The sequence below is a fragment of the Dipodomys merriami genome, unplaced genomic scaffold (assembly GCF_024711535.1).
Source record: "Dipodomys merriami isolate MVZ:Mamm:240054 unplaced genomic scaffold, mDipMer1.0.p SCAF_336, whole genome shotgun sequence".
Lineage (NCBI taxonomy): Eukaryota > Metazoa > Chordata > Mammalia > Rodentia > Heteromyidae > Dipodomys > Dipodomys merriami.
This window is the reverse complement of record NW_027204893.1, coordinates 928,065-952,818: the sequence shown is the minus strand read 5'-3', so window position 1 is coordinate 952,818 and position 24,754 is coordinate 928,065. Positions and strand designations below refer to the sequence as shown.

Below are 24,754 nucleotides of genomic sequence, written 5' to 3'. Positions count from 1 at the left end.
TGATTTCTCCCATCTGAGTTTTGCTCCCCTCAGATCTCCCTTCCAGCCTGTGTGACCTGAGCCTGCTGGTTTCTCTCCTCTGGTTCTAGCTTAACCATCCTGCCCGTCTCCATGCACGCCTAACAAACAACCTTTCTCATCCTTGACCGCCCCTCCAACAGGCTCCTGCAGATGCAAGGCTGCGTCCTCTCCACCTTTCCCAAGAAATGGGACTGCGGGGTGGTGGGTGGGTGGAGGACTGGGTGGGGGGCAGGAGGGAGGAGGCAGACAGTGCAAGAGGCCACTTGGGCTTAACAGGCCAGTCCAGTCCCTTCTTGGCAAGTGATAGCACGAGTCATGTTCCTAGCCTCAGAAAGGCTGGGCCCTCACCTTTCTTTGGTCTTCGATTTCCCACAGTGGGGCTGGATGATGAACTCTCTGAGGGCCCTTTAGCTCTTAACAGCCATAAAGGCACCGAGAGGCATAAGATGAGTCCCGGGGCTCCCTAGATTTGCCACTCTTGGGGGACAGGGGAGTGGGGAGGTTTACCTATAGTCCAGAAGTGCATGCTCCCTTTGGACAAGTTTCTTCCCTGGCAGAGTTGGTCTACCTCTCTGTGCCTCAGTTGTTATGATCAATTGATAATAAAAAGGGAAGGGAGAAGAGAGGCAGAGACCCTGCCTACCTCTTCCCTATCATCTACCCTCTGACCTAAAAAACCAGGTGAGGGAGTCCTGCACGAGGGACCCATGCTAGTCAAGGCTGAGGATTTAGAGGATAATCTCTCAGCTTTCTAACTCTCAGAAAAGGGTCCACTTGCCTTGGCCACGGGGACAGCTGGAGGCCCAAGTGAGAGGCTCTTGGTGCTGGAACTCAGCCTCCCTCAAGCCCAGGGTCTCTCCCTGCCAAGACTTCCGTGTCTGCTGAGCCTCTGCCCCCTCTCTCCCCAGCCTGGCAGCATGGTGGTGGAACACCCTGAGTTTCTCAAGGCGGGGAAGGAGCCCGGCCTGCAGATCTGGCGTGTGGAGAAGTTTGACCTGGTACCTGTGCCCCCCAACCTCTACGGAGACTTCTTCACAGGCGATGCCTATGTCATCCTGAAGACGGTGCAGCTGAGAAATGGAAATCTGCAGTACGACCTCCACTACTGGCTGGGTGAGGCTGACCCACCCAGCCCCTGCCCCAGTCCCAGGCTTCCCACCCCCATACAGCAAGAACCATTGAGGTACGGTCCCCCAGGGCATGCCAGCAATCCAAGTGATGACTGGGCCCTAACTATAGGCCAGGCCCTTGCTAGTAGTTGCTGCACCCCAGACTCTAGAGCCTACTTGGCTCTAGAGCTCAGATCCCAGCTCTGCCCCTCACCTCTGCTCTGCCTTTGGCTAAGTTCACCATATCTCTGTGAATGAGACTCATCCATAGAGAAGAAAGGTGAGGGTGAACACCAGTTTTGAGGACCCTGGATCCCCTCCATAACTTCTATGGTCCAGCTCCAGTGACGTCCCCTTCCCCCGCAGGTTTGGGACCTGTATAACGTAGCTCTGTTCTGCAGTGCTAATTGTCCTGTGTTCCCTCACTAAGTTCACAGGAGGCAGCGGCTTGCTCAGCTTCCATGACTGGACCCAGGCAGTGCTCCTCTTTTCCCTGGGACTTGAGACCACCTTCCAGAAGCCTGGCTCATGCTTTTCTAATGTCTCTAGGTGAAAAGTGTAGCCAGGATGAGAGTGGGGCGGCCGCCATCTTTACCGTGCAGTTGGATGACTATCTGCATGGTCGGGCTGTGCAGCATCGTGAGGTCCAGGGCTTTGAGTCGGCCACTTTCCTTGGCTACTTCAAGTCTGGCCTGAAGTACAAGGTGAGTTGGGCTCCATCTTGTTTGAGTGTCTAGGACATATATATGCCCCAGTGGCAGGATGCGCTCAGGTCCATGCTCTTCTGGCCTCGTGGAATGATGGATGGACAGGCCAGAGGTCGGATTTGGAGTCAACCAGCCCTGGGTTTGAATTTTGAACTCTTCCTAACAGTGTGGTCTCGGATAAATCAGCCTCCATCTCTAAGCTTCTGGGGAAAAGAAAATTTCCAGTGACATCATAGGGTTATCTTCCTTAGACCCCAGCAAGTTCTCAGCCATTAGTGGAAACCAACCATTTTACTTGGTACCCTGTAGTTCCTAGGGTTTTGCCAACAGAGGGTACTGGGTTAGGTGCTTGATAAGATATTCTCTCTCTCTCTCTCTCTCTCTCTCTCTCTCTCTCTCTCTCTCTCTCTCTCTCACCAGCCTTGGCACTTGAACTCTGGGCCTGGACACTGATCCTGAGTTTCTTTTGTTCAAGGCTAGCACTCTGTCACTTGAGCCACTCACAGACTTTCTTGTCAGAGCTGCCTTCGAACCACAATCCTTAGATCTCAGCCTCCTGAGTAGCTAGGATGGCAGGCGTGAGTCACCAGCACCCGGTTGATAAGATATTCTTGGTCTCATTTCTCTTCTGCTCACTAGACTCCCCCTTGAACTTGAACTCTTAGGAGTTGGGCCAAGACAGACCTCTTTCCCTAGGCCCCCAGCCAAGTGAGGCTGAGCAAAGACATGCTAGGAGCCCCAGACAGCTGGGACTGTGTGACCCCCCAGCCCCACAAGCAGCTTGATATCCCTAAAAGCCTGCCTTTCCTCCCCCACCCCCTCCAAGTTCCCAGAGAGCCAGTTGTACCTGCCCTGCAGGGCTGGGGAGGATTTGTTGAAGGAAAAGCTGAGAAATGCCTCATGTGGCACTTAGTTTCTTGAAGGGCTCAGGAATGGCTTGGATTTGCAAAGCTAGGTTCCTCTTTTTTTTTATTCTTCCCATGAAACCACCATTGTTCCTCCTGGAGAGTTCTAGAGTGAGATCAAAGCCTTGTGTATATCACTCGTGTATGCCATGCTCTCTCTCAGAGCTGTGTGTTCTGAGAGAGGTCACTACCCCTCTCTGGCTCTAGGGTCTTCTGTGTCTTCAGGACAGTGACTTTATCTTTCTCAGGTGAAGCAGAGACTGAATGATGGGCGAGTATTCATGAGACGCAGATAGCAAACGCAGGGTGTGGCCTGGGTTTGGCCAGGCAACCTGGCCTGGCTTCCCTGGCATCTGCCCAGGGAATGTCCGCCAGCTTACCATGCAGAGCTCCTGCTACTGAGCTGCGCAGCCATAGCCACTCTGGGCCCTGAAGAAGGAGAGGTGGGAAGGTGGGGAGCCAGGCCTCTGGGCTGGAGAAGGACTGGGTCTTTTCCCAATCCCCGGGACAGGAAATGGGAGAGTGCTTGGAGTGGTTCCAGCCAGACCAGGACACAGGTACTAAGGCCATTCCTGACCCCTGTGAGACTCTCGGCAAGGCCCACCCTCCTCTCCTCCACCTGTTATTCATTCTACAGTGTCAAGTCCCCATCTCAGCGATGCCTGCTAGAGTCGCTGCAGCAAAGCTGGCTCTGCGCTGAGGACATGCGTTGTCTCATTTAGACCTTCTGGTTGCCCTCACATCATAGGCTGGTGGTGCCCATTTTACAGATAAGGAGACCTGAGACCAGTAATTGATGGAGATTGCTTCAAACCCAGGCTTGTGCAGCCCTCACTCTCTTAGGCTCTGAGCCAAGCACAGGGTGACCACCTAAAGCGTGCCGAGTGTGGCAGGTCTCTGAGGGGTTCAGGTCTCTGAGGGGTTCAGAGACTAGGAGGTGAGTACTCATCTCTGTGCCTAGTCATCTGTGTCTTAGGGGCTAGCTCAGCACGAGTCTGATATGGTCACAAATATGAAAGTTCTCAAGGACAAAGGAGCATTTCCCCAGATCTGCCAGTGCTGAAGAGCAGGTGACAGGCTCGTCCCCCAGGTTTGTGAGAATAAATAAAGATGATAAGAATCACAACCACACAGGAAGCCCTTGCTACTGTCTCGATTAATTCTCATTACAGGCTGAGGCTCAGTGGGGTGAATTCCTTTCCCTAAATCTAGCCCGCGGAAGGTTCTTAACATTGAACACTTACATTGCTCTAACTGTGCCAGGGATTTTTTTGGAGCATTGGTCCTGTGTGTGTCCAGTCCTGGAGCTTGAACTTAGGGCTTCGTGCTCTTGCTTGGCTTTTTCACTCGGGGCCAGCATTCTACCACTGGAGCCATACACTTCTGGCTTTTTGATGGTTAGTCGGAGATAAGAGTCTCATGGCCTTTTTTTGTTCCCAGTCTGACTGAACTGTGATCCTCAGATCTTGGCCTCCTGAGTGACTAGGATGACAGCCAGGTCTTCCAAGTATTTTACTATCTAATTCATTTTACCCTATGTGATACCTACTAATGTTTGTACCATTTTGTAAATAAGTACTGTAATGTCCAGAGATGTTAAACAACTTGCTCAAGGCCACTCAGCTAGCAAGTGACAGAACTGGGAATCAAACTCAGAGGTGAAGAGTCTAACTCAGAGCTGGTTCAGAGTGGACATTTCAGGGTACCCACTTGGTTCAGATGGCATCTAGCATTTCCTCCCCTGCCCTGAGATGATTTTTCTTGACATTCTTAGGGATGATTGGGGAAGAGAGGAGGGCCCTAGAAAGTGGGATCTCTATCAGGCCCCAGATTTGGGACTTCAGTCCTGAAAGGTACTGGCACCTGGTGGAAAGGTGAAGTTCAAGGCCAGTCCTGTTTACCACCTTCTGCGAGTCCTCTGGCCGCCCCCGCACCTGGCAGGCCCAGTCCAAGGCTCTCAGCCCTGGTGTCCTCATCAATTATAGATCTGGAGGAGCAGGGCTTGTTATGCAAGACTTGTTCCTGTGAAAGCCTCTTCCTGGGAGCCACGTCTGACCCTGGAGTGTGAGAAGGGGCAGGAAGGGGTCAGGAGTCTCTAGGAAGCCTCTGGTTTGGGGTCTGACCCCTCTTGTTCTGAGACTCCTCCCCCTACCCCACTTCTTAAGGCACTGCCCCAAGATGGTTCAGAATCCCTTGATCTTCTCCCCATCCCTCTAGAAGCTCTTCCCCTCCATCTTCCCACAAACTCTGGGGTCCCCCTGGGGCTGGGTTACTTGAAACCCTTTGTTCAGGTAGAATCTGGGCCTGGCATAGTCCTTGGAGCCCCTGGCTTGAAGAACAATTGGAGATGCAGTCATGGGAACCTTTTCTCTCCCATTTCCCTCTTGTATGTTTTCCTCTCTTTCTTCTTTCTCTCTTCCTTCTCCCTTCCTCCCCCTTTTCTCTCCTTTCCTTCCTTACTTCATTCCTTCTCCCCCTCCCTTCATCTTTCCATTTCCCCCTTTCTTCCTTCCCTTCTTCATTCCCTTCCTTCCTCCCTCCCTCCCTCCTCTCTCTTTTTCTGTCTCTCTCTTTGTCTCTTTCTTTCTCTCTCCCTTCCTTCCTTCCTTCCTTCCTTCCTTCCTTCCTTCCTTCCTTCCTTCCTTCCTTTCTTTCTTTCTTTCTTTCTTTCTTTCTTTCTTTCTTTCTTTCTTTCTTTCTTTCTTTCTTTCTTTCCTTCTATACTGGGACTTGAACTCAGGGTTTAAGTGCTGTCCCTTAGCCTTTTCACTCATTGCTAGTACTCTGTCACTTGAGCCATACCTATACCTCCACTTCCAGAATTTTGGTGGTTAATTGGAGATAAGAGTCTCGTGGACTTTCCTGCCCAGACTTGCTTCAAACTGTGATTCTTAGATCTAAGCCCCCTGAGTTGCTAGAATTACAGGTGTGAGCTGTTGGTGCCTGGCTTAAGTATTCTTTTATTTTCTAGATACAGGAAGAAAATAATGGATGGGAATAAAAAAGTTGGGGGGGGATATGGGAAGGGATGATTAGGGGAAACAAAGGAGGAGGCAACAATGCTTGATAAGAAATGTACTCATTACCTTGCTCATGTAATTGTAACCCCTCTGTACAGTATTTTCACAAAATAAAAGTTCTAAGGGAAGAATTGAGAGCAGAGCTAAATGACATAAAAGCGACCATTTTTTTCTTTCGTAAGTTTCCATTTCTAAATATTTGAACATGTCAGATATTTCAGGGGTATAGGAAAACAAGTGAATGAGCTTTGTGTCCGCCTAGTGCCTCATTCCTTGTCTCTAAAGAATTGGCAGAAATGATCTGTGGGTCCCTTAAGCACCCACTTTTAATTTTTGCCAGTCCTGGGGCTTGAACTGAGGGCCTGGGCACTGTCCCTGAGCTTCTTTTGCTCAAGGCTAGCACTCTACCACTTGAACCACAGTATCAGTTCCAGCTTTTTCTATATGTGGTACTGAGGAATCAAACCTAGAGTTTCATGCATGCTAGGCATGAAAGCTACATTCCCAGTGTCACCTCTCTGAACTGCCATGCCTTGCCTAGAAGTGGGGCAGTGAGATCCCTCCACCTCCCGGGTCAGCAGTGGGGACCGCATGGCACATGGACCGCAGTAGATTATGCGGTCATCTACTCAGATGATGCCCAGAGGATGCTCAGTCAGTAGTACCCCATAGTTCCACAAACGAGTGCTGGGTGGCTGATTTTCTGTGCAGGCTGCTGTACTTTACCCATTTCCCAGCAGTCTCTCTGAGCCTTCCTGCCTCTGTACTTTACCAGATCTCAGGCATCTGCTACACCCAGTCCCCTAGGCCCCTGGCCCTACACCCTAGTACCCAAACTCAATTCTTCCAGTGATGGGAAAGTTACTGGTGGCCTCTTAGGTGTGGGTGGGCAAGTCAAGAGTGGCAGTCACACGAGGTCCTTGATACCGAGTGACCCAAGGGCCCTGGACATAGCGTGCAACCACTCTGCTCAGCTATAGGAACTATTGAAAAGTTTTGTGGTCATACCAAGAAGGGACACCAGGGGGTGCTCAGCTTCTAACATTTCCCAAAAGTGGGGTTTGCCAAACACTGGAGCTGTTAGCACAGGATGTGGTCTTGAAAGTGGTTCTTGATCATAAGACTAGGTGATTCTGTATACAAGAAAAAGCAAGCTGCTGGGCACCAATGGCTCACACCTGTAATTCTAGCTACCCAGGAGGCTGAAAGCTGAGGATCCCAGTTCAAAGCTAGCTGAGGCAGGAAAGTCTGTAAGACTCTTAGCTCCAGTTAACCACCAAAAAGCCAGAAGCAGAGCTGTGGTTCAAGTGGTAGAGTGCTACTTGAGATAAACAAACAAACAAATAAAACAGAAAACTCAGGGACAGCACCCAGCCCCTGAGTTCAAGTCCTAGTATTCCCTACACTTTGATCATGGAACCCTGAGGAATATATATTTTTTTATTGTAAAGGTGATGTACCAGTGGGGTTACAGTTACACAAGTCAGGTAATGAGTACATTTATTTTATTTATTTTTTTGGGGGGGTATGGTCGTGGGCCTGAACTCTGGGCCTGGGCACTGTCCCTTAGCTCTTCAGCTCAAGGCTAGCGCTCTACCACTTGAGCCACAGCGCCACTTCTGGCTTTGTTTTTCTGCTTATGTGGTGCTGAGGAATCGAACCCAGGGCCTCAGGCATGCAAGGCAAGTGCTCTACCACTGAGCCACCTTCCCAGCCCCAGTACATTTATTTTTGAACAGTGCCACCCCTTCCCTCGCTCTTTCTATTTTTCCCTCCCAACTTCCCTTCCCCCATTAGTTGTATAGGTCGTTTTTAGCATAGTGTCTAGTGACATGTTCACCCTTTGTCCCACGATTTCTGTGCTCCCTTTACCCTCCCCAAATCACTTACATAGACTTATAAGACTAAAGGTACAGAGATTAAAAAAAACAACAACAAACCAGCAACAGAGGAGAGAGGGGGGGAAAAAAAAAGCAAAATACCAAAAATCCTCCTGTTTCCATTTCTTGGAGTTCACTTTGATAAACATTTTATGTGATGATACGCCCATAGCCATTGAGTCTTTGTGATCTGAGGAATATCTTGAGGAAAACAAAATTAAATAGGAGTGTAGAAGAATGCTGATTGTGAAAGAGAAATATTTGCTGTTCTTTGATCCAGGAAAGTGGCTCCTGGGGTCACTTTTGAGTAGATTATGAGATTCAGTGGGATTCAGTCTGTAGGGAATCGAATACTCTTAGCAGTATTCACTTGGGAAAAAAAAATTGTTCCTCTTCTGATCCGTTTCCCTTCCTGTAATGGCCGTAAGGCTGTTCCAGCCTTAAACTGGACAATTGGAATGGTCAGGTTTGTGACTGGCCATCTATCTGCTGTTGGAAGGCCACTGCTCTGTCCTGTGCCCTTTCTCCATCACTGGATTAATGATTTTCTCTTGACCCAACAGGAAGGAGGCGTGGCCTCAGGGTTCAAGCACGTGGTACCTAATGAGGTGGTGGTGCAGAGACTCTTCCAGGTCAAAGGGCGGCGTGTGGTCCGTGCCACAGAAGTGCCTGTGTCCTGGGACAGCTTCAACAATGGCGATTGCTTCATTCTGGACATGGGCAATGTGAGTCCTGCCTACCCTTTCCTGAAGGCTCCAGGGCTCAGGGCTGACACACTGGTGAACAGATGTGTAGACATGGGTGGGACAAAACACAGACCTGAAGTCCACCTCACTGCGAGGTGAACTGAGGCTTTGATGGACACATAACCTCCTCTGCCCTGCCCTGTAAGCTCTTGCTTGGCAGGCGCAGACATGAATACTGTGTACTGTGATCAGTACCCCCCCACACACACACAAGCGGAGACACGTGTGTATGTTGCACATGTATTATAATGTAGCTGGTACTTGATAATACCCCAGGCCTGACTGATACATAGGTGAGTGATGCTTTGTAACATACAAGCCTTACAGGTCCCTGTGAGCATGAACCTGCAAATGGCTATAGCCAGACATTGCACCCCAAACTCATGTGCGTAGTTGAATAGTGTTCATATTGATTTAGTGTAAGCTCTCTCTCTCTCCTTTTCTTTTTTTTTTTATGAGACAAGATCTCACACTGATGTAACCCAACCTAGCCTTGAAGTCACTATATAGCCCAAGCTGGCCCATAAACTCACCATGCTCCTGCTTCAGCCTCCACAGTACTAGATTACCAGTGTCCGTGACCAGGCGTGGCTTTAGAATAATCTTGAGTGTACACCTCTACTGATTTCACAAAGCAAACCCTGGCATGTAACACCAGATTAAGAAACATCGCTCACCCCTTCTCAGCCTTTTGGCTAAGATCAAGTTTAGTATCTATTCTTACCAGTTTAATATCTAAATGTGTCCTCCATCTGAGTACACATTAATATATAATTATATAATAATATATTATATATTTTAATTACACTTATATATTATATACAAATATATTTATATTAAATATATGACTACACAACACATTTAAATAAAGGTGTTTTATGTAACTATATTTACATATTATGTATAAATTATCTCATATAATCTTTATATTAAATAGAGATTTGAAATTTGGAGTTGGATTAGAAGCTTGTTCCACCCACGGCTGGCATTGGCACTTGTAGGAATGGTGGAACATCTCCTCCCTGTTCCCCAGGGGGAATCAAGGAAAAAAAGGAAAAGAAACAAACATCCGCAGTCCTTATTACCCCCTTCCAGTCCCCCTGCTTCCCCAGGGAGGGCATTATCCAGAAAACTCTCAACAACATAGATTTGTTTTGCCTGCTTCTGACCCTTCCCCACACCCAAACACTCGCCATTTTACATCTTGCATCCTTTTGCAGTGCCTTGCATGCCTGAGGTTCGTCTGTATCTCTGTCTTCACTTGTAGGTCACCTGTTCTCTCTGTTCCTAACTTTCAACTGATTTACCTTTTTTGCTTCTGATAGGCACTTGGGGTGGGCTCTGGTTTGGGCTCCTCAGGACAACCTTCCACCGGTCTCTAGTAGACTGTGCTTCTGCTCTGTCAGATATGTCTCTCAGAGCAAGATTGCTGGCTCTGAAGGTGTAGGAAGACTGAGCCTTAGTACCTACAGCCAAGTGGCTTTCCAAAGTGCTGGTACCAAGTTATCTTCCCACTGGCAGGTGTCTCCATCCGATTTCTGTTGCTATAGCAGAATACCTGGACAATTTATAAACCAAAGAAGTTCATTTAGTTTATAGTTCTAGAGTCTAGGAAATGCAAGGTCTAGCCACTGTGTCTGGTGAGGGCTCTGTACTGCTTCATCCCCCAGCAGAAGTAGAAAGGGTGAGAAGTGAAAAGTGTGTAAATGGCACAAAACCCAGGGGGTGAGCTTACGTTGTAACATTGTAACATTGGACAGAATCAACCCCCTCCCTCAAGCACGGCCTCAGTATCTCTAGTGACCTGACCCTGTGAAATTTCCTCCCACCATGGCCTGCCAGCCCTCTCCTGGGTGAGCACAGACCATAGTGTGTCTGTCCCTCCCTCCCAGCATCCTCCTTGGCATGAGCTGGACAGGGCATGTCAGAGGGCCAGGGCATGACTTCCTCGTGTCTGTCTTCCAGAACATCTACCAGTGGTGTGGTTCCAACAGCAACCGATTTGAAAGACTGAAGGCCACACAGGTGTCCAAGGGTATTCGGGACAATGAGAGGAGTGGCCGGGCCCAGGTTCACGTGTCTGAGGAAGGTGCTGAGCCCCAGGAGATGCTGCAGGTACCCACCGACGGCCACAAGGGGAGGGGCAGAGGGCAGGCTGCTTCTGCCCGCCTCATGTGATGAACGGGAGGAAATAGTTCCACAGGGCCTGGCATTGCCGGGAGATCACACTTCCCCAAGAGCCCAGTGAGAAGCCCAGGTGCATGCTGGGAGTGTGAGCTCTGAAGGAGAGCTGGGAGAGACCATCTCCCAGCAGCCCCTGGGGCTAGCTGAAGTCCAGCCCCTCTCTGATCATCTGTGGTAGATTTGTCAAGGACTCAATGGGGTGATGAGGTTGTCAGCCATTGTGCTCTGAGGCAGAGTCCATAGAGGCAAGCCAGGGTCGCTAGCCTCCCATTTGCCTGCAGGGGGTGGGGGGTGATACCAGAAAGAGCAGTGGGCTGGTTTTATGGAGAAGAGGAATGTGGACCCCGGCAGCTGGGCTGGTAAGGCCAGACAGGCCTAGTGTGGAGACGTGAATGTGCATTCAGTCATGGGTGCCAGGATGCAGTATGACGGCATCTGGGCCACAGGAGAGCCAGCCAGCTGTGGTGCAAGCAGGGGTCCTTGTGAAGGGCAGTCCTGGGGACGGAAGGCAGGGAGCAGGGGTCTGACAGGCAGATCTGGTGAGTGCCACATGCAGGAGGCCTGGGAACGCCAGCCTCCCCCTTGAGGGCCCTGGGGAGTCTTTCCACATGGCTGTTGGCCACCAGGGAGCTCCCAGAGAACCCTGCAGACCCATGACCCCCTGCTCTCCCACCTCTCCACCTTCCGCAGGTGCTGGGCCCCAAGCCAGCTCTGCCTGAAGGCACAGAGGACACAGCCAAGGAGGACGCCGCCAACCGCAAGCTGGCCAAGCTGTACAAGGTGAGCGTCTGGGCGTGGGGTCAGGACAGGCCCCGCCTCCTCCCGCCCCGCAGTGCTGTGGGGCCTGGGAAGTGTATGGAGGGAGGGGCTTCCAGTTCCCTCGTCCTATGGGTGCCATGCATTCCCATTGCCTTCCTGCAGGAAGAATGTGAGTGATAGACACATGTAGGCTGTGCTTACACATGGGATCCACCAAGCTCTCCCCTCCCCTTCCCTCCCCTCCCCTTTCCTCCTCTCTCCTGCCCTTCCTTCCCCCCTCCTTTCCTTCCTCCTCCTCTTCTCCCCTCCCTTCCTCTCTTTACTCTCCCTCCTGTCCCTCCTTCTTCCTTCCTCCTCCTCCTCTCCCTCCCCTCCTCTCCTCTCTTCCCCCTTCTCTCCTTCCCTTCCTTCCCCTCCTTTCCTCCCCTTCCTTACCCTCCCCTCCTCTCTTCCTCTCCCTCCCCTCTTCTCCCTCCTCTCCTCTCACTCCCCTCCTCTCCCCTCCTTTCCTTCCTCTTCCCTCCTCTCCCTCTCCTCCCTTCCCCTTCCTTCCTCTCCCTCTCTTCCCTCCCCTCCTCTCCCTCCCCTCCTCTCCCTTCTTCTCCCTCCCCTCCCCTCCCCTCCCTCCCTCCCTCTCCCCTCCCCTCCCCAGTCCCCTGGGTGTTCCTGCAGTGCTCCAGACACTCACGCGCACCTCCCTCTATCCATCCTCTTAGGTCTCTAATGGCGCAGGCACCATGTCTGTCTCCCTGGTGGCGGATGAGAACCCCTTTGCCCAGGGGGCCCTGAGGTCCGAGGACTGCTTCATCCTGGACCACGGCAGGGACGGGAAGATCTTCGTCTGGAAAGGTAGTGAGGATGGAGCAGAGGTCCCACCTGGGTGTGGAGCGCTTGGGTGGGAATCCCAATGGCTTGCACACTCAGTGCTGGAGAGGGAAGAGCGTGGCAAGCACCTGAGCGGGTACCATGGAAATCAGAGGTCTAGGGTCACACCCTAGCTAATGCAGTCAACTTGCTGGGTGATCTTGGGCACTCAATGCACCCTCTCTGGGCCGAATTGGATAGGATAATACTAGTAGTAGGACTTGCGCCATCTAGCTGTACACTAGAACCATTCCCGAAGGTGATGTGGTTTCTGTTGAGCAATCTCATGCTAGAGCTGTATGGAATTTTTTGCAGATAAAAAAAACAAACACATCAGTATTGGGGATTTAACTCAGGGCCTTGTAATTGCTAGGCCAGTGCTGTACCATTGAAGGAATGCCTTCAGCCCTTTTGCTTCTCAAAGTTTGTGTGTCCAGGTGGGATCTCACATTTTTGCCAGGCCAGCTTCTGACTACCATCCTCCTACTTTTGCCTCTCAAGTGGTTGGGACTACATGGTGTCTGCCACCATGCCTGGTGCATGCAGAATATTTATGGGAGGCTCTTAGAGGTCGCTTAGAGTCGCAGAGGTGTTCCGAGAAGATCGTGAAGGTCCTCCCAAGGTGCTCTGAGACCAGTTCTGGAAAGAGGATGGAGGGGTGGTGGGGGTGGGGAGAACATTATCAAACATGTGCAGTGCAGTGGTTACAATATATACTCTGGGCTCTTGAACCTGGGTCTTGAGACATCTGGCCGCTGACAGGTAACCCAGGAGCTCACCTGGTGCTGGGAGGTTCTCCGGGTTGGGACAAAGTTGCCTGTGCGGTGGGGAGGAGCCCTTGGTTTCTGCCATGTGCAGGCTTCTGAGTCCATGGGGCAGAGTCTGAATGTAGCTTCCCACCTGCCACGTGGCCTTGGGCAACCCCCAAAGCTCCACCTTTATCCCCAGTGGTTATGGTGATTGCGATCATCAGCCACGACTCCAGACAGGCATCTGGGAGTCCTCAGTTCAGCTCAGGCTCCTAATGCCCTCCTCCTCCCCCCATGGCTGTCTGGCGGCCCCCAGGTAAGCAGGCCAACACGGAGGAGAGGAAGGCTGCCCTCAAAACAGCGTCTGACTTCATCTCCAAGATGAACTACCCCCGGCAGACCCAGGTATGTCTTGGAGGCGAAGCCAGGGCTGGGGAGGGCTGGGTGGGAGGGAGATCTGCACGTGGACCGGACACTTGGGGTTCCCCTGATGCCCCTTTTTGGGTCATCTGGGTACATCATGCCCCTCCCCGCTTCCTTCCCAGGTTTCAGTTCTGCCTGAGGGCGGGGAGACCCCACTGTTCAAGCAGTTCTTTAAAAACTGGAGGGACCCGGACCAGACAGACGGCCCTGGCTTGGCCTATCTCTCCAGCCACATCGCCAACGTGGAGCGCGTGCCTTTTGATGCTGCCACCCTGCATACCTCCACCGCCATGGCCGCCCAGCACGGCATGGATGATGATGGCACAGGCCAGAAACAGGTAGCCCTGGGGGCCCGGGGAGGCTGGGCTGTATCCTGGCCACTTTGTCCCTCGATCATTCCCAGACACCCCCTGGTCACTGCACCATCTCTACTCCTGGAGTCTGTTTCTCTGTCGTCCACTGCTGATTGATGAGATTCTGATGATTCCTTCATCTGGGGAGTCAGTGTCTCTACTTTGCCACCAGGTGGCGCAGCAGAGCCTCTTGACCACTTGGAACAAGTCAGGTCTCCAGAGTTCTGCAGAGACTGCCAGCCAGCCTCAGGGATACTTCGTCCCTCTAAGCGGCTGGAGTTTGAGATTGACTGAGTCTAGTCCCTAGATTCACTGGGCTGGATTCATCAGGAGCTCCCCAGGGAGAGTGCAGAATGGGACAGGGGCATGTGTGATAAAGCCAGAGTAGGAACATTGAGAGTGGGTCCCAGCTTTGCCTCTGGGGGGCTCCATGATTGGGGAGGCTTTTTGTTTTTGTTTTTGTCAGTCATGGGGCTTGAACTCTGGGCCTGGGTGCTGTCCCTCAGCTCTTCAGCTCAAGGCGAGCGCTCTACCACTTGAGCCACAGCGCCACTTCTGGCTTTCTGGTGGTTAATTGGCGATAAGAGTTCAAAGCCCATCTGGCTTTGAACCATGATCCTCAGATCTGAGCCTCCTGAGTAGCTAGGATTACACGCATGAGCCGCTGGAGGTTTATCTTTAATGTCTGGCTGAGCCCAAATGGAATCACCTAGGCAAAGCGTATCCTGTCACCCTGCTGTGGGCTCTGTCTGGCTGAGGTGGGGAGGGGGTGGACACAGTGTCTGACCCCAGCTCTGCCCTGCCCTGACAGATCTGGAGAATCGAAGGTTCTGACAAAGTGGCTGTGGACCCTGCCACATACGGGCAGTTCTACGGTGGCGACAGCTACATCATTCTGTACAACTATCGCCATGGTGGCCGCCAGGGACAGATCATCTACAACTGGTGAGAACATGGGCCTTCAGTGTGTTGGGGGAACATAGGGATCCTTGCTGGGGAGGAGAGGGAGTGGAGTTGGTGGGGCATCAGGGGAGGTAGGACACCCAGGCTCTCCTGGGAATAGTTCTCATTCATAGGCAGTGCCTGTGAGGTTTCTAAATGACCTTCCCTTCCCCTTTCCCTCCCCTCCCTTCCCCTCCCCTCCCTTCCCCTCCCCTCCCTTCCCCTCCCCTTTCTTTGCTTTCTTTCTTCTCCTCCTCTTCTTCTGGCAGTACTGGCATCTGAACTCAGGACTTGGTGCTTTCTAGGCAGCTCCCTTGCTTTTAGTTCTTCCACTAACTTTGCTCTGGCCGACCCCGAGTGATCTTCCTATCTCTGACTGCTGAGTATTGGGAATTACAGCACACATGTACCACTACACCTAGCTTATTCTTGACATAGGGTATCACTAACTTTTGCTGGGCCTGGCCTTGAACCTCAGTCCTCCATCCTCCTACTTTCACCTCCACCTTCAGATAGTTTTGAACCTCCTCATATAGAAATGTACCATGTCCATTATGGGAGAGGTGGTCCGTTAGAAATAAACAAACCAATACAACATCTCGCACAAAATCTATGTGAAGCACTGTATAAGTTTATCCCTTTAATTGTCTTTTTTGTGTGTGCTAGTCCTGGGGTTTGGACTCAGGGCCTGGGTACTGTACCTGAGCTTAGTTGTTGTTGTTGTTGTTTCTGAAGGCTAGTGCTCTACAAGCTAGTGCAGCCACAGTTCCACTTCCTATGTAGGTTTTAAAAATTAAATTATTTTTCTCTACCCCACAATATGTACAATTGTTACATATATCAATAAAAATCTTTAATTCTTCTAAAGCAGGATATAATTCAAAAACAGTCTCAAATCACAACAGAATAAAAAGGTGCTACTGAAAACTCTTATTCTCCTTTCCTACATGAGTCAAAACTTTTCAGACTTCCTAGATGTCCTTCCAGCAATGCTGCATGCAAATGCAAGCAAATGTGACTCATTGTTCCTAATTCTCTTCCTTGTTTGCACAAAAGATGGTTCACTATAGTCCCTCCCTTCCTCCCTTCCTCCCTTCCTCCCTACCTTCCTTCCTTCCTTCCCCTTTCCACCTCTCCCGTATATATGTATGTATGTATATTTGTATGTATGTATTTGTTTTATGCTGGTACTAGGGCTTGAACTAAAGGCTTCAAGCCTTGTGCTCAGCTGACACTCTACCACTTGAGCCACATCTCTAGTCTGGCATTTTACTGATTAATTGGAGATAAAGTCTCATGGTCTTTTCTGCCTGAGTAGCCAGGATTACAGGTGTGAGCCACCAGTGCCTTGTTGCTCCTTTATTTTTTGGCTAAGTTTTGGCTGGAGGCCAGTCGAGGTCATTATGTAGACAGCTTCCTTGTTTTAGTTTTTGTTAGCAGCTGTATAACATTCCTTTGTTGTGCTTTATTTACCAAGTTTCCTGTTGGGACATACTTGGGTTGATGCTGCTGTACAGACTTGGGTTGAGCTGTTATAGGCATCACAGACTTTAATAACCTTAAGCAAACATGTGGAATGTTTAGGGAAAGATCCTCCAGGCTTATGTCCCAGGATTGCTGGGGTCAGAGTCCAGGAACTTGACATTTTGATAGATTGCACTGATTTCCCTTGATAGTACTTGTGGCAGTTCACATCTCCACCCTCTCCTTGTGAGAGTCTCTCCTAAACCCACACCAGCGGACTGTGTTCTCATGCTTTTGGATGTTCATCAACTTGATAGTTTATACAATGGTGTCTTGTTATACTTTCAATCTGTGTTTGGGTACTGGGGCTGCAGCTCAATGGATGAGCATTTGTCTAGTTTATGTGAGACCTTGGATTCAAGCCCCAGCACTAAAAATATTTTTAATTGTATTTTTCTTACTACACAGCTTCCCTGTCTGATTATTAACTATGGGATTTTTTTCTTTTTTAAACTTTTGATTTGAAATAATAAGAATCCTTTCTTCCTTCTTGCTGTGTGTGTGTGTGTGTGTGTGTGTGTGTGTGTGCGCGTGCGCGCGGGCGTGCGTGCGCACGTGCCAGCTGGGGCCTGAACTCAAGGCCTAGGTGCTGTCCCTTATACCTTTTTTCACTGAAGGCTGGTACATTCACTCAAATGAGCCACAGCTTCATTTCTGGATTTTTTTGGTGATTAATTGGAGATAAGTCTCATGGACTTTCCTGTCCTGGCTGGCTATGAACCACAATCCTCAGATCTCCGCCTCCTGAGTATCTAGGATTACAGACGTGAGCCACCGCCACTCAGCTTCTTCTCTGTCTTTCTGTGCAGAGAAATGTCCTGGCTACTTTTGTACATCCCACAGTTGGGTGTCTGAGCACCTGTCATGGCTGGCAGACCCATGGGGCTCATTTAGGATGGGGAAATCAATCTGCTATACTGGGATCTAAGTGAGAAGACAGGAGGCCGAGCTGAGGGCGCTGGTTTGGCTCCTGGCTCTGGCTCTCCATCTCTATCCCCTTCTCCACTGCATAATGCGGATGGTGTTTTCTCAGACTCTGGAGTCTGTACAAACCTCAGTGCTTTGTCTCACTCCCTCTTTCAGGCAGGGCGCCCAGTCTACCCAGGATGAGGTTGCTGCGTCTGCCATCTTGAGTGCTCAGCTGGATCAGGAGCTGGGAGGTACCCCTGTCCAGGTGAGCCAGTCCACTGCCACTCCATCCATCCACCCATCTATCCATCCATCCGTCCATCCATCCATTCATCCACCCATCTACCCACCCATCCATTCATCTGTCCATCCATCCATCCATCCATTCATCCACCCATCTACCCACCCATCCATTCATCTGTCCATCCATCCATCCATCCATTCATCCACCCATCCATCCACCCATCTACCCACCCATCCATTCATCTGTCCATCCATCCATCCATCCATCCATCCATCCATCCATCCATCCATCCATCCACATTGCAGGGCTTCTATGTGCTAGACATCATGTCTGCAGCCATGATGATCCAGATGGGCTTTCCAGTCAATGAAGACACATTGAGTAAGAATGCATCATCACATACTGTGATGTGAGCAGCCTGCAGAATGATAATACACTTCAGGATCGGGTAGTAGGATAGGCAGCCTGGCCAAGCCATTAAGAGGATGGATGTGGAGACAGCCCTCTTGGGTTTGAATCCTCCCTTCACCTCTGGATACTTCTGTGTCCTCCAAATAGGGATAATATTCCCCCCACCCCCCCAACCCCGCTTACAGGACTAAGCACCCGTTACATTCATATGTAAAGCATTTAGAGCCATCCCTGACACAGAAGGCTCCTTCTTTATATAATGTATGTAAAGTAGAAAGTCATAAATCCCAGACCTCCCTTCTTCCCAGAGAGACACTGCAGGTAGGGCCTAACAGAGTAGGTGTTGATTGAAGGAAAGCACAAACCAGGCATAGGGAATTGTTCTGTGCACCGAGCCTGAGGTGGGAGGGACATTGGATATCAGGGTGGGGAAGGAAAAGGGAGAGAGAAGGGAGAGGGGCCATGTTATGAGGTTCAGTAGGGACAGGTCCTGCGGGGGTGATGGTGAGGGTGTTGACTTTGGCCTGGGAAAGGATTGGAATTTGCTGATTGGTGAATCTGAGCTCAGCAATGGGGTTTCAGGTTTCAAAGGTGGCTCTGGCTGCTGGGAGGAGCCCTGGTAATGGGTGTGGCCAGGTCTTCCAGGGTTGATGGGAAGCAGACCTGGGGTCTATTGCTCTATCTATTGCCCTTGGCCTGGGCAGGACTCTGGTCTAGATCTGAGCTGGTGTACTGACAATCATGCTGGCCTGGGTGCCAGGTACTAAGTGAGACACGCACTCATCTTGCTGCAGAGTTGGCAGGAACAATTTGGGCCCCATTTTGCAGGGGAAGGTCCTGAGAGATTGGGGTAGGCCGCAAGTTCTCACCAGCAGGGCAGGGTTAGGATCTGACCTCTGACCCAGCCCTAGCTGGTCACTGCATTTGGCTGTCTGGGGCCAGGCCTCCGATGTGAATGAGGAGGGCAGAGCCAGAAGCAGCTGGAGCTGACTGGCTCTGGCCAGCTCTTACCCCTCCCTTCCCCACTGTACCACTGGCCAAGCAGGGGGGTCTCCAGACCTGGAAGGCTCTTGGTGCCACTCCACCAGCCCTCACATCTGGACCTGACATCACCATTATGGAAGAATGCCCACAGACAGTCCTTGGGCTTCCATTTAAGGGAATCTATGCAGATGTGGGCTCTCTGAGTTCTTGGACCAGACTCAGGGGTAGCACTGGAAGGAAGTCTTCAGTGGGGGGGGGGGGGGGGGCGGCGGGGGAAGAGATGGAAGAGCAGCCACGGACACCCGGGGGACCCCAGGCCCTGGCATCACCTTCAGCTTCCTGCAAGTCTGATTCCCCTGCTCTGCGCCTGTGTGCTGTGGGGTCCTGGTGCTGCATGCCAGGCTCAGTAATGGCCTTGTTTGGCAGATGGGCCCAGTGCCATAAAGAAGGACTGATGAGCTGGTGGCTCACGCCTGTAATCCTAGCTACTCAGGAGGCTGAGATCTGAGGATCACCGTTCAAAGCCAACCCAGGCAGGAAAATCCATGAGACTCTTATCTCCAATAAACCACCAGAAAACCAGAAGTGGTGCTATGGCTCAAGTGGTAGAGTTCTAGTCTTGAGCTGAAATGCTGAGAGATAGCACCTAGGCCCAGAGTTCAAGTCCCATGACTGACAAAAAAAAAAAAGGACTGATCCTCTGTCCACCCTCCCCTGACCAGCTCTCCTGTCTCTCTGCTAGAGTCGTGTGGTGCAGGGCAAGGAGCCCGCTCACCTCATGAGCCTGTTTGGCGGGAAGCCCATGATCATCTACAAGGGTGGCACTTCCCGAGATGGCGGGCAGACAGCCCCTGCCAGTACCCGCCTCTTCCAAGTCCGGGCCAGCAGCTCAGGAGCCACCAGAGCCGTGGAGGTAATTCCAGGTCCTGGACCATAAGGGGAATCACCATCTTCGAAATCTGTCAGGCTCCATGGGTAGTGCTCCAGATCCTGGGCAAGATGGGGGGGGGGGGGGGGGCGGGCTTTTCTTTTTCTTTTTTTTTTTTTTCTGGGGCCTGGGTGCTGTCCCTGAGCCTCTCTGTGCTCAAAGCCAATGTTGTACCACTTGAACCACAGCACCACTTCCAGCTTTTTTTTCTTCTGTTTACGTGGTACTGAGGAATCGAACCCAGGGCTAAGCCACATTCCCAGCTCTGCGATTGCATTTTTCTGGACAGCGTTCTCCAGAGTTCTCCTTAACCCTGGATACTCCAGCTCAGATTCCCACACCACTGTGGTTAGTCACGGTGGATTCTAGGCTCAATGGGGACCAGGCCAAAGACTGTTGGCCCCAGCTCTGGGTCTCCGGGGCTGTGAGGAGGGGGTTGGGGCTTTTTTGTTTTGTATCTGGTTTCTAATAAACTGGGGACATTCCCTTCTCAGGTAATGCCTAAAGCTGGTGCCCTGAACTCCAATGATGCCTTTGTGCTGAAGACCCCCTCCGCTGCCTATCTCTGGGTGGGCACAGGTGCCAGCGATGCCGAGAAGACAGGGGCCCAGGAGCTCCTGAGGGTGCTGCAGGCCCGGCCCACGCAGGTGGCAGAAGGAAGCGAGCCTGGTGGGTGCCGCAGGGAGCTTGCGGTTCCTCAGCCATGTCCTGGGTCAGCTAGGAGCCTCTGTGGGCAGTGAGGGGTGGGTTTCTAGAGTTAAAGGAAGGGAGAGCTTGACGCTGGCTGGGAAGTCTAGGAAGGTTGGTTGGAAGAGGCGGTCATTTGCTAGAAAGCCTTGAGAGACTCGAGGCAGGGTAATGACACCAGATCCGCGGCGATCTCTTCTTCCTCTTTTGAATCTGCTTTGTTTCCTGATCATCATTCAGGAAGTTCTTTGGGTCAGTCCTTAGTCTTTCCTGTGGGTTCTTGAGCTCTTTCTCCCTTATGGCGTGTTTGATGGAAGGAGGGAAGAGAGGCATTTATGTCTCCAGCAGATCTGTCCAATAGAAGCTTCCTGTCCAATAGAATGGACATGTTCTGTTTCAACCAGCTCCACTTTGATGGCGACTGAACACTAGAAATGTGACTAGTAAAATGAGGAATCAGACCTTTAATTATATTTAATTGTAAGGAATTAAAATATAAATGGCCACGTGTGGCCTGGGCAGGCATAGACAGTGTGGATCAAGTAGAAAACACAGGGCAATTGAAGTTAGAAATGATTCTGCATCCTGGCTTTTACCACATATCAGCTGTGCGACCTTAGGTGAGTTGCTTAATGTCTCTGAGCTCCTCATTTGTTGAGAGGAGATAATTATCCCCATCCTGCAGTCCTGCTGTCCCTTGCTGTGTGTCTACTGCCAAGCCTACCCTCTCTGGGCCTTCCTTTCATCATCACCACAGTCCCTCAGGCCCTTTTTCTCTCTGTCCACTGGGAGTTTAAGATGAAGGCAGGGATGAGCATGGTTTCATCGGCTTGGGCAGGGTTTGTCTCCAGGTCTGAAAAGGCTAGGGGGCAGTGACATCCCACTGTAACTGCTATGGCCTCCCCTCCCTCCTCTCCCCCCCACAGACAGCTTCTGGGAGGCTCTGGGTGGGAAGGCAGCCTACCGCACATCCCCACGGCTGAAGGACAAGAAGATGGACGCCCATCCTCCTCGCCTCTTTGCCTGCTCCAACAAGATTGGACGTTTCGTGGTAAGTGTACAGATGTCTGGCCTCTCCTGTTCCCCAGCTAGGGAGCTGGCTTGCCCCAGGGGCGGAGGACAAAGAGGTGATACTGAACAGCAGGGGTCGCAGAGATGGTCTGAAGGACCAGTGTGGTAGAGCAGTTCTGCAGCTCCTGCCTTAACTTCCGTTGGTTCTTCTCAGATCGAAGAGGTCCCTGGTGAGCTCATGCAGGAAGACCTGGCCACGGATGACGTGATGCTATTGGACACCTGGGACCAGGTGAGTGAAGGAGAGAGGTGAGGGCCTCAGGCCGCGGACAAAGCTGAGCTTCCAGCTGTGTGACCGGGTACAAAGCTGAGCTTCCAGCTGTGTGACCGGGTACCGGAAGGAGGTAAATTAAAGAGGCAGCGCTAGGTGTTGCCAGAAAAAACAAAAACAAAAACCTTGGCTTGTGACAAGTCACTTCTGCGCGCTCAGCTTCCATTTCCTCAGTTGCAGCTCCAACCACACAAAATGCCCGAGAAAGGCAGACGAGCAGTCAGGTGGCCTGTCTGTCCCCCTGGCCCCGGTGTCTGTCCCCATGGCCTCTGCAGAATAGCACTCTGGCTTTAAATTGCTCATCACTCAAGTGTGAATTGTCCCGCATCACCTGGAGCGTTGGTAGTACCTCTCCAGGCTGAGAAGGCCCTGGGCTCTCTTCTTTATCTCCTAGGGGGAGACTGTTGAGGAAGACTCAGTGTAGGGGAATGGCATTCATTCATTTACTCATTCATTCACTCCTTCATCGAGGAGTAACAGAGCCCCTGGTTGTGTCAGTGCTTTTTTGGTTTTAGATGAAGTGACAAAGCAGTAAAATGAAGCAGAGGCAGATACCAGGTCTGGTCCTCACAGGGTCTGTGTGTGTGTGTGTGTGTGTGTGTGTGTGTAAAGTAGCATAAGATGTCAATAACTTTTCATACTCTGTGTACTTTGATGAATGAGCAAATGAATGAGAATGTGTTTACCATCCATGTGACAAACAAACATCTTTAAAGGGATGATTCATGAACTTCTAGAAGATCTCCAACTCAGTGTCTTATGGCACCATGTTGACCATGGTAATGAGTAAAGCAGGCGGGGGAAGGAATGGTGGGGTCTGTGGTGAAGTGGGACTTTCCATCAGAGGGACCACCACTGCTCCATTTTATCCAAGTCAAGGCAAAAGCTCAGTATTGCCAGATTCTCCCATTTTTCAAGACAAATTAGAATTCAACATGTTGGTGAGCCAGACGTTGGTGGCTCACACCCATAATTCTGGCTACTCAGGAGGCTAAGATCTGAGGATCATGGTTTGAATCCAGTCCGGGAAGAAAAGTATTGGATGCTTATCTCCAATAAACTATTTAGAGAAAGCTGGAAGTGGTGCTGTGGTTCAAGTGGTAGAGTGCTAGCCTTGAGCAAAAGAAACTCAGGGACGGTGCCCAGGACCCGAGTTCAAGTCCCAGGACCAGCAAAACAAAACATGTTAGTGGGTTATCACTTTGCAATCTCTGTTCCACATTCTTCCAGTCACTGTCTGTGGGCTTTGTAAAGGGAGTTTGGGGCTTTGTTCTGTCTGGTACCCGAAACCTTCTCCCCCAGCTGTGAATTTGGTCAGTGGCCTCCATGAACTTAGTATTTCTTATCTTCCCTCCAGGTGTTCGTTTGGGTTGGAAAGGATTCTCAGGAAGAAGAAAAGACAGAAGCTTTGACTTCTGGTGAGGACTGATGTCTCTGTGGGACTTTGGCTGTGGGTTGGTGGGAAAAGCTTCTGGTATCAGTCTGGAAGGGGACTTCTTCCTCCATGGTTAGACCTGCCTGTTAGTTAGTGTTAGTCAGCTTTCTATTATGATAGCAAATACCTTGAGATGATCAGCTTATAAAGAAGGAAGGTTTAGCTAGGCACCAGTGTGTCACACCTGTAATCCTAGCCCCTTAGGAGGCTGAGATCTGAGGATTGAGGTTCGAAGCCAACCTAGGCAGGAAAAGTGAGTGAGACTCCTATCTCTACTAAACTACAAAAGAATCTGGAAGTGGAGCTGTGGCTCAAGTGGTAGAGTGCTAGCCTTGAGCATAAAAGCTCAGGGACAGTGTGCAGGCCCGGAGTTCAAGCCCTAAGCCTAGCAAAAAGAAAAAGAAAAAAGTTTATTTTGGCTCACCATGTAAGAGGTTTCAGTCTATGGTCAGTGGACCCTATTGATGAGGCAAAGTATCATGGTGGGTAATCATGTGGGGAGAAAAAATATCCATTTGCCTCATAGTGGGGACTTAGAAAAGAGCAAGAAGGGGTGGAGTCCCACTGTCTCCTTCAGTGACTTCCTTATCACTCCCACAAAGTGCTCACTACTTTCCAAACCACAGCAGGTGGTGAAGAACAGAAAACCTTGAGGGTGTCTCAGGGGAAGGAAAAACAAACAAACAAAACCCAACAGGTTCCCAGGATGCACAGGGGCTGAACTTGCCAAGGGTTCCATGTTAGACAGAGCTAGGGGTCGCTAAATAGAGTTGACTTAGTGAAAACTCCAGTAAAGAGCTGAGAACTTAGACAAAACAGGAAGTTACACCCTCAGCCCTGTCCCTTCCTGTCTTCCTGGCAGCGAAATCATGTGGGTGTCATTGCCTGGAAGGGATGCTGGTGTCCAAGGCAGGGGTAGGCCCCTTGTCCTGAGGCACCCTCTTCCTGATGAGAGACACAGTAAGACTCCCTGAATGTCCTTTTCCTCCGTGTGTGTCTGCAGCTAAGCGGTATATCGAGACGGATCCCGCGAATCGGGACAGGCGGACCCCCATCACCGTTGTGAAGCAGGGCTTCGAGCCTCCCTCCTTCATGGGCTGGTTCCTGGGCTGGGATGACCAGTACTGGTCCACAGACCCCTTGGATAGAGCCTTGGCTGAACTGGCTGCCTGAGGAGGGGCACGAGCCCTCAATATCACCAGTCAGTGCCTTTTGGAACTGTTCATCTCCCAAAGAGACCTCATGGTGAGCAGGGCCACGCTGGGATGTTTGTGTGTGTGTTCGGATTTGTTTTGTTTTGTTTTATAGTAGCCAAAAATAGCCCTGCAGACATTCAGGGTTCTTGTAAAACCATCTGAACTTGCTGTGCTTTGGAAATGAAATCCAATAAAAGCCTTTTGAAGTGTGTTCTCCTAGTGTGGCTTGGATCCCTGGCCTTTCTCACTCGATGCACACATCAGTCTCGATCCTGTGGCTGACCCAGGAAATTCAGGAGCTACCGAGATGCCTCCCATCCACAGCCTGGGCACAAGTCTCCAAGAAAGACTGCCACAACTCTCAGACCATCCCAAGCCAAACGTAAAATGTTCTCTTAAAGTTTAATGCTATGAGCCAGGCACTGGTACCTC

At 50.9% G+C, this 24,754-nt stretch overlaps 1 protein-coding gene and 1 pseudogene across 3 annotated transcripts in view; both read left to right on the top strand.

Moving 5' to 3' along the window:
• The window catches only part of LOC138803180 (gelsolin-like), a 57,106-nt gene extending 32,573 nt beyond the window's left edge, over window positions 1-24,533 (top strand). For all 3 annotated transcript variants that reach the window (XM_069987026.1, XM_069987024.1, XM_069987023.1), the window contains 16 exons: window positions 930-1,134; window positions 1,680-1,834; window positions 8,206-8,367; window positions 10,354-10,503; window positions 11,263-11,352; window positions 12,048-12,180; window positions 13,261-13,349; window positions 13,490-13,705; window positions 14,532-14,665; window positions 17,270-17,360; window positions 19,477-19,647; window positions 20,157-20,331; window positions 21,276-21,400; window positions 21,575-21,652; window positions 23,049-23,109; window positions 24,130-24,533. In XM_069987026.1, the coding sequence (XP_069843127.1) occupies window positions 930-1,134; window positions 1,680-1,834; window positions 8,206-8,367; window positions 10,354-10,503; window positions 11,263-11,352; window positions 12,048-12,180; window positions 13,261-13,349; window positions 13,490-13,705; window positions 14,532-14,665; window positions 17,270-17,360; window positions 19,477-19,647; window positions 20,157-20,331; window positions 21,276-21,400; window positions 21,575-21,652; window positions 23,049-23,109; window positions 24,130-24,299 (2,205 nt within the window). In that variant the 3' untranslated portion in view covers window positions 24,300-24,533. The remainder of the gene's footprint in view (window positions 1-929; window positions 1,135-1,679; window positions 1,835-8,205; window positions 8,368-10,353; window positions 10,504-11,262; window positions 11,353-12,047; window positions 12,181-13,260; window positions 13,350-13,489; window positions 13,706-14,531; window positions 14,666-17,269; window positions 17,361-19,476; window positions 19,648-20,156; window positions 20,332-21,275; window positions 21,401-21,574; window positions 21,653-23,048; window positions 23,110-24,129) is intronic.
• Window positions 9,064-9,175, top strand: LOC138803185 (U2 spliceosomal RNA; annotated as a pseudogene).
• Window positions 24,534-24,754: the final 221 nt, after the last annotated feature.